We start from the raw sequence: 9,256 nt of genomic DNA, 5'->3' as shown, positions 1-9,256 counted from the left end.
AAAAAATTCTGTTTAAAATCACTCTAGCAGCTCGCTTTTGAAGTTCATATAGTTTGTCACAACAGTCTTTGTTTTTGTTTTTTTCATTTTTCATATTCTCCAAACAGTATATCAACCATTGAAATGAGGAAAAACATTTGTATCAAAATTCTTCAATAATAATTTTGTTGACAAGAATGAACAAACCTACTTTGCTTACGTTATTCTTTTAAGAAAAATATCATATTACATGAGATGTCTGAGGGATAAATATTTTATTACACGAGCATCTGAGTGATATACATTTTATTGTCTTAGTGATATACATTTTATTGCCAGAGCGATATACATTTTATTGAGCGATATACATTTTATTGTCTGAGCGATATACATTTTATTGTCTGAGTGATATACATTTTATTGTCAGAGCGATATACATTTTATTGAGCAATATACATTTTATTGTCTGAGCGATATACATTTTATTGTCTGAGTGATATACATTTTATTGTCCGAGTGATATACATTTTATTGTCTGAGTGATATACATTTTGCTATATTACACAGGATGTCTGAGTGATGATATACATGTTATTACATGAGATGTCCAAGTGATGATATACATTATATTACCCGGGTTGTCTGAGTGATGATATACATTTTGCTATGTTACACAGGATGTCCGAGTGATGATATACATTTTATTACATGAGATGTCCGAGTGATGATATACATTATGTTACCCAGCTTTTATGAGCGATGAGATACATTATATTACCCGGGGTGTTGAGTGATAATATACATTATATTACCCGGGTTGTCTGAGTGATGATATACATTATATTACATCAGATGTCTAAGTGATGATATACATTGTTACCCGGGTTTTATGAGCAATGATATACATTATATTACCCGAGTTGTTGAGTGATGATATACATTATATTACCCGGGTTTTCTGAGGGATTATATACATTTTATAACATGAGATGTCTGAGTGATGATATAGAGGTGACACTGCATGGTTTCAGTTTAATGCTCAGTATGTTCACTCTTAGATTTAGATGTTATATCTGTGCTCGGAATAAGTGAGACCTGTCCTTTGTGCTGTCATACATTCTACTGAAATCATGGGTAGGAGGCAGACGCTCGATGTGTGGTGAGTGATAGGACTGCATGGAATGAGGGCGGAACTGACCGTTGTCTTTACTGCTGGCGTTATTGTCTACGTGGTTCCATTGTCCAATTTGATTGTCTGATCTAAAAGCTTTTACCTCCGTTTTGCTGAAATTGAGAAATGTATAGATAAATAAACAAAATAAGATAGATAAATACATGTAGATAGAGAGATAGATAGATACATGTAGATAGATAGAGAGATAGATATAAATAGATGGATAGATAGATAGTTTACTTATAGTAGTGTCAACTATCATCAAGCTCTGGAATTTTGTGCATCATGTGAATAAAGGGTTCTAACTAAAACAAACAGGATAGGTGGTAGATAACCAAACAAAGAGTTATGTGTGTAACATGTTTCCCCAAAACGAAGTTCAACGACCTGCAACTTTTTCAATAAAGTGCACCGCCACGGCACATGATACGCCCGTCACATATTGTTAACAGTATAGATTGTACCCATTAAAACATTTTTTTTATATCAACTTAATTAAATGTCACAGTGACCTTAAAGTAGGATGCGACACACCTTCTACCTAAGATGCATTAGTTGACCAATTTCGGTGATTCTAGGTCTAATAGTTTTCAAGTTATGAGCCGGACAAGTTTTTGCCATATATGGCCATATCTTCTTAATGAAAAGTCACAGTGACCCGGTTTTAATGTGCGACACACCTTCTACCCAAGATGTATCTACAGACAAAGTTTGATGATTCTAGACCTTGTAGTATTTAAGTTACGGGTCGGACACGAAAAAGCTAACAGACGGACGGACAGACGGATATTTTCTTAATGAAAAGTCACAGTGACCTGGTTTTAATGTGCGACACACCTTCTACCCTAGATGTATCTACAGACAAAGTTTGATGATTCTAGACCTTGTAGTATTTAAGTTACGGGTCGGACACGAAAAAGCTAACAGACGGACGGACAGACGGATATCTTCTTAATGAAAAGTCACAGTGACCTGGTTTTAATGTGCGACACACCTTCTACCCAAGATGTATCTACAGACAAAGTTTGATGATTCTAGGCCTTGTAGTATTTAAGTTACGGGTCGGACACGAAAAAACTAACAGACGGACGGACAGACGGACGGACATGAACGCCATACCATAATACGTCCCGTCTTAAAGGGACTGATTCACGATTTTACCCAAAATTTTGTTTTTCACTTTTAATGATCAAAATCTACTGTCAAATATGTTTGAAAGATTTCACATGAAAATTAAGGTTATACATCATCACAGAAGCTCATTTTAGAGAGTTTATTATTTGTTTTGTAAACAAAGATTGCGATATGTTATTGTTTACGGAATTTTCAAAAGAAATGGATATCGATCTAAGTATTATTATATCTTTCATGTTTCAAGCATTTTTGGGGTGAAAAGTGTCATCTAAAAGTTAAAATTTGTGACTATGCAAAATTAAGATGCATTATATTACAAAATCAATATTTCACTTGTTTGTTTGTTTACATAAAAAGACTCGAGTCTTTGTTTACATAACACATATTTAAGGCTAAAATATTGCTTTCATTCATGCATTCAGAAGGTAAAAATTTTGGCTGTCAACATTAAATGAGTTATATTTCTAATGTTTCACAGCAAAAATTAAAAATATTTCTATCAAAAATCGTGAACCAGTCCCTTTAAGACGGGCGTATAAAAACCAAATAAAATGAATCAAAACGTCCTTGCCACATGCACATCTACAATACCGATACACTTTGTAAAATGAGAAGCCCATGATAAAAACTGTGAGGGAAGTTAACTTGATGAGTAATGTACCCCTTGGTATAATTTTCTTAAAACTTACCAAGTTCCACAACCTGTAATTTTTCACAAATAAAAGAAAATCAAAATTCTTGACCCTGCACATATTGAATACTCATGCTAAAACGCTACAACTTATCAAAAGTCAAAGGTCATAGCTCTGCGGGAGGAGTGATGCAGGCAAACAATGTGTTCTTTAATACTTTATCAACACAGATTACGTTCAGCAACTTGTAATTTTATCAACACTGACTACGTTCAGCAACTTGTAATTTTATCAACACTGACTACGTTCAGCAACCTGTAATTTTATCAACACTGACTACGTTCAGCAACCTGTAATTTCGGACAAGTCAAACACGCTCCAAATAACATTTTGAATTAAAGTGACAAACCTCTAGCAAAGGAAATTGAAATTACAGCATAGTCTAGAGTGAATTACAGCATAGTCTAGAGTGACCCACAGAGAAGCTACATAGCAAGTGTCAGCTTGATATGTGATGGAGAAATGAAAATAAAAACAGAAACCCCAAACGATCTGACAGACGTACAAACGTTGCTGTATCATATACTACGTCTCGTCTAAGGACGTGTGTATCAAGAGAGAAAGCACCATACCCTTCCGTCCATTTATTTCAAAACTGAGAATGTGTTGAGTATTTTTTTTTCTCTCTCTCTACAACAGAGCATCTCAATAATTAGTGCATACTTAGTAAACTTTATATACGAAGTGATATTTGAACTAACCTGAAACAGTATTTCTTTATCAAAATACCGGTTATCACTAGAGTGACGACAGCAGCGGCAACAGCGCCCCCTATGATATATGTCAGTTGTTGATGGGAGTCAGATTTCTTTGAACTATTTGATTTTGCTGTTGGAAGCGTCGGACTGGAACCACCCATAGATGTTATGGAGGACTCTGCTGTTGCTATTGTTGTGTCTGTGACCGCTGTTGATATTGTTGTTGACTCTGGCGTCATGGTTGTATTGATTGTATTAGTTGTTTGATTGAAGCAGCCTGATAAAGTAATACGAAAATAACTAACTGGAAATTGTTTAGGATATATACTGAGCAAAAGTCCCACAGATCTTACCGGTCACCCTACTATTAAAAGTAGCAATAGCAAGGAAGAGACAAGGAGAGAGAGAGAGAGAGAGAGAGAGAGAGAGAGAGAGAGAGAGAGAGAGAGAGAGAGACGCGGAGTTAAACAGGAAAGCGGGAAGAGAAAGACAGACATAAGAGACAGATGAAGATGAATAGAGGAGACAGAGGGGAATGAGAGATAGATAGAACGGGAGAGAGAGAAATAGGAGATAGAATAAAACAGAAAACTGAGGAAAGGAGGTAGAAACAGACAAACAGATAAAGACAGTTGAGCATAGACGGAGAGACAGGTAGAGAAAAGATAGAGAAAAATAGAGATATACGAACCGTCTGACCAGTTATATTTGTTAACCATTGTATCACATTTCAAGCACGGAGAATTCGATTCGAACACGTTGTCCCGGATACACTGACCGTCGATAAAACAAAACCCTTCCTACAACGAAGAAAAAGTCAACAGTAGAAAAGTCAAGATGTCCAATTTGTTAATGATAACATTGATAATAATAGTAGTCCCTGTTTCACCAATAAAATGTTTAGCACATCCAGCACATAATTTTAATCAGATTTTACCTGCAATGTGAAGGCGTAACTGCAATGTGAAGCCTTATCTGCAATATGAAGACTCACCTGCAATGTGATTTTTTTTTCTAGCAATGTGAAGGCTTACCTGCAATGTGAAGCCTTACCTGTAATGTGAAGTCGTACCTGTAATGTGAAAGCTTACCTGTAATGTGAAGAATATGTTGCCAGTGTAGTTGTTGACTATTTGACACTCAGACTGGTACACGTAGACTGAGAAGGTATCTGAGTAGAATGCTTCATCATTCGACATATTAAACACAAACTGTGTCACCCATGTATTGTTTGTTTCATAGACTAGGCGACAGAAGCCTTCAAACAGAGTTCTCTCTTCAAGCGAAGTGTTGTAGAAGTCTACTCCCGTAATGGCATTTTCTGCAGATATCTGAAAACAGAGGTAATAAGCTTTGGTTATAGTAGGTCACGTGAGTCTACATGTGTGCCAGTGTGCATATAGCCAAACATCTCACCAATCGTAAATAGGATTTGAAGATTTGGTGAAACACTTTTTCTTTTCTTTTTTCTGTTCCCAGTTCTCATCGTCAAGATTTTTTAGAAGCCAACTACCACCACCCCCACCCCCACCCCCCACCCCCATTACAAAAAAGACTGCCTTTCTGGCTGTGAAATATAAAATATTACGACTATTAAATTCCTAAACCATTCGGAACTTTTATACAACGTGTATTGTTAAAATTGTGATTATCTCCCCTCCTTATGTACCTCCGTAGCCTTTCCTGCAGTGTTACACATTATATGGAAATTGTGGTCAAAATTTGAATTTCATGTGGTGAAATTTATTCATGTTTTATGTAAATTTAAACATAAATTCGGTATTCATTTTGATCATTTTTGGATAAAATGTTTTTAGCGAGTGGCCGTAAGTTTAACAAGATGTGAGTTCCACACTGGGACGGGATAATTACGATAATTTATGAAGTGGAATTCTCCCTCTTTCTTTCTTTCTCTCTTTCTTTCACTCTCTCTCTCTCTTTCTACATGTAAAGGGAAAGGTGAATATGATTTACCTCATTTCTTGTAATAAAACAGTAGGTATTCATATTTTCTACGAAATATTGACCAAACATCGTGATGTCATTGCATGTATCTTTTGTGAGGTCACAGAGTCCATTTCCAAGGAGACTTGTGACGGTAGGAGGCCGTGATATATCAAACGAGCAGTCAGAACCACCATATCCTGTCCTACATACGCAACTACCTTAAAGCAGAAGGAAAGTGATGGTGAAATAAGGTTAACAAAACTGACCTCTGTAGAAAGATAGAAGAGATGACGATCTCATGAATAGTATCACAAAAAACAACGGGACACAGAGAGTTACATATAGGCGCAGGTAATACTTAGTGATAAAGTCATCAATAGCCAGAGCACCCCCCCCCCCCCCAAATGAAATAGAAATTTAAGATTGTCAAAACGAAGGAAATCAAGCTGTGTCCAGGGGTCCGTGTTTGCCCAACTATCTATTTGTATTGCTTTTAGGAGTTATGGATTGATCACTGTTCGTTATCTTCACCTTGCAAATCATACAGTGGTGTTCTAAAGGCTTTCTACAGCCCGTAAAACCCGTGTATGTGAACATATTTTAGCATCATAAAGGGTCTGTTGCCCTGTGTTGCGTCATCATATATTGCTTCTTCTGTACATGGTAATGGGTAAAAAGGCAATTTCATATTTTAATGTAACTATAAGTTAGCGATATTGCTCCATTACCAAAGTCGCTAAAACTTGAATCTCGCTATAGAAAGTGCACGTATAGTAGTTATTCCGAGTCAAGAACATTTAACAGAGGGGGGGGGGGTGCAAGTCAAGAACATTTAACAGAGGGGGGGGGGTGGGTTGCAAGTCAAGAACATTTAACAGAGGGGGGGTGTGTACAGATATAAAATAAAACATTGCACAGATACAAGTCACGAAGTAAGGCAAGGTAGGCGATATCTGATTTCAGAATTTCATTGCCTATTATGACAAGAAGCTTGATTGATTGATGTTTTCCGCCACACTCAACATTTTTTCAGTTATATGGTGGCGCCCAGTTTTTATTGGTGGAAGAGAGAACCCAGATACAATGTACCTGGGAAGAGACCACCGACCTTCCGAAAGTAAACTGGGAAGCTTTTTCATTTACCCAGTTTACTTTCGGAAGGTCCATGGTCTCTTCCCAGGTACATTGTATCTGGGTTCTCTCTTCCACCAATAAAAACTGGGCGCCACCAGATAACTGAAAAATTGTAGAGTGTGGCGGAAAACATCAATTAATAAATCAATCAATCAATCGTCTTGTCATAATAGGCAATCGGTGTAAAACATCATCTTGAACACAACCAAATTTACAATCTCATCTAAAAGTGTTGCCAAAGGACAATTATTGCATGAAACTCTATCCAAATTCAGCGTCCGTTCATGACAAGCAAATCGCCTTTCAGCGTAGAACCCAACGACAAAAAGGAACAGATGTACAGTTTAATTCAGATAAAACTCGTTACCTGCGGAACATTCGCCCTGGCCACTGCAGTTATTCGGACATATACTGAGGATCTCGTATGTAATCGTCGAGTTTTCTTGAAGAGTCAGGTTTAGGCCAACTAACGTCTGGCAAACGTTTAAAGCACTTTCGATGTGAAGAGAGGTTACATTGGGGTCTCCGGTTAACTATAAGAACAGAAAAAATGCTTTCAGCAGTCAACCATAATAGCACATCAATAGAGTAATATGTGAATGATAATGGATGAGAGAGAGAGAGAGAGAGAGAGAGAGAGAGAGAGAGAGAGAGAGAGAGAGAGAGAGATTTTATTTAAGATAACTGGACATCTCTTGTCAGTATATGAAACACCTAGTTACATCTTGTCTGTGTATAAGACACCTACACACCCCTTACCTGTATAAAACACCTAGATACTTTCAAATTATAATGCAACTGCTCTTTGCAACAACTGTTCTGTGCATCAACTGCCCTGCACAACATAGGCCGTTCTTGACACACTGATTTTGACTACGGATAACTCCGTTTACTTGATCAGGATATAGGGCTCACGGCAGGTGTGACCGGTCGACAGGGGATGCTTACTCCTCCTAGGCACCTGGTCCCAACTCTAGTGTGTCCAGGGGTCCGTGTTTGCCAAACTATCTACTTTGTATTGCTTATAGGAGTTATGAGATTGATCACTGTTCGTTATCTTCACCTTTATAGGAGTTATGAGATTGATCACTGTTCGTTATATTCACCTTTATAGGAGTTATGAGATTGATCACTGTTCGTTATTTTCACCTTTATAGGAGTTATGAGATTGATCACTGTTCGTTATCTTCACCTTTATAGGAGTTATTAGATTGATCACTGTTCGTTATCTTCACCTTTATAGGAGTTATGAGATTGATCACTGTTTGTTATCTTTAATTTTATAGGAGTTATGAGATGGGTTACTTCGCGTTATCTTCACCTTTCATGTGGAGGTTATATAAACTTGTTTTTACAATTTCACAACAACATATCAATACCAAATAATTTCTTGAACTCAAGCTCACCAATGAAACCTCTGTCTGACAATTACTCACATTTAAATTTCTACTGATAAAACATCTAGTCTTTGTAGTAGTATACAAGTTTGTTCGAAACTTTGGCTATATTTAAACACTTACCATCAAATCCAGGATACAGTCCTGGATGGATTCATTCGAAAAGACGGCGACATTTTGTATGCAGATTTGGTATGAAAGTGATGCCTGAAAGTCTGCATTGCAAATAACGGACGCTTCTTCATCCGAATATCCGGTCTGCCTTTTAGATATCTGAAACGTTTGGTTTAAATGATAAGTATATTGTCGTTATTACACACAACATATGCATAGTGTACCCCATCACCTATATACAAAAGTTGGCAATTTAAGATTCTTAATTTCTTTTTCAATTTTCCGTTTGCTTGTAAATGCATATTTTCATTTTTCAAATAGATAGAGGTAGCGTCATTGCAGCGACATTGCATACAATACGCATACAAATGAAAGCCCTAGATTTTGAATCTATAGAAATGTAAATATACTTTCAACAACGTTCTATATAGAAAGAAAACATGAAAGAAAGAGAGGAAATGTAGAGATTGCAAGGAAAAAACAAGAGATGTTTGTAAAACACATATCACCCCATGGTGCAAATTTGAAAAGGGTTATACACACATCATTTAATTGATAGTAGCATCAAAATATTGAGCAGACAATATCTTCCTATGTCAAGAGTGGATGGAAAATGTGACCTAAAATCAATAGGGGTCATCTACAACAAAGTTTGGTGTCAATCAAGCAAATAATTCTTAAAATGCAGGGCTCACGGCGAGTGTGACCGGTCGACAGGAAATGCTTACTACTCCCAGACACCTGGTCCCACTTCTGGTGTTTGCCCAACTATCTATTTTGTATTGCTTATATGAGTTTTGAGATTGACCACTGTTCGTTATCTTCACCTTTTATATAGGAGACAATAAATTATCATATCCAGTTTAACCTTTGACTTGTGACCATGTGACCTCAAAATCAATAGTGATCATCTTCTGAAGGCGTACCAGTGTACTGATTTTGATGTCTGTCAAGGAAAGGGTTTTTAAGATATTGAGTGGACAGTAT

General features: G+C 36.8%; 1 protein-coding gene across 1 annotated transcript in view; it reads right to left on the bottom strand.

Moving 5' to 3' along the window:
• Positions 1-235: 235 nt before the first annotated feature.
• LOC125656824 (uncharacterized) overlaps positions 236-9,256 on the bottom strand; it is a 13,465-nt gene continuing 4,444 nt past the window's right edge. Inside the window, exons 3-9 of the mRNA XM_056145156.1 lie at positions 8,279-8,428; positions 7,126-7,291; positions 5,652-5,842; positions 4,769-5,008; positions 4,369-4,477; positions 3,681-3,954; positions 236-1,263 (exon numbers count right to left, since the gene is read on the bottom strand). Coding sequence (XP_056001131.1) covers positions 1,047-1,263; positions 3,681-3,954; positions 4,369-4,477; positions 4,769-5,008; positions 5,652-5,842; positions 7,126-7,291; positions 8,279-8,428 — 1,347 coding nt within the window. The 3' untranslated portion in view covers positions 236-1,046. The remainder of the gene's footprint in view (positions 1,264-3,680; positions 3,955-4,368; positions 4,478-4,768; positions 5,009-5,651; positions 5,843-7,125; positions 7,292-8,278; positions 8,429-9,256) is intronic.

The sequence above is a fragment of the Ostrea edulis genome, chromosome 7, assembly GCF_947568905.1.
Source record: "Ostrea edulis chromosome 7, xbOstEdul1.1, whole genome shotgun sequence".
In the NCBI taxonomy this organism is placed as follows: Eukaryota; Metazoa; Mollusca; class Bivalvia; order Ostreida; family Ostreidae; genus Ostrea; species Ostrea edulis.
Note: the sequence above shows the minus strand (reverse complement) of the source record. Positions and strands in the feature narration are given on the sequence as shown.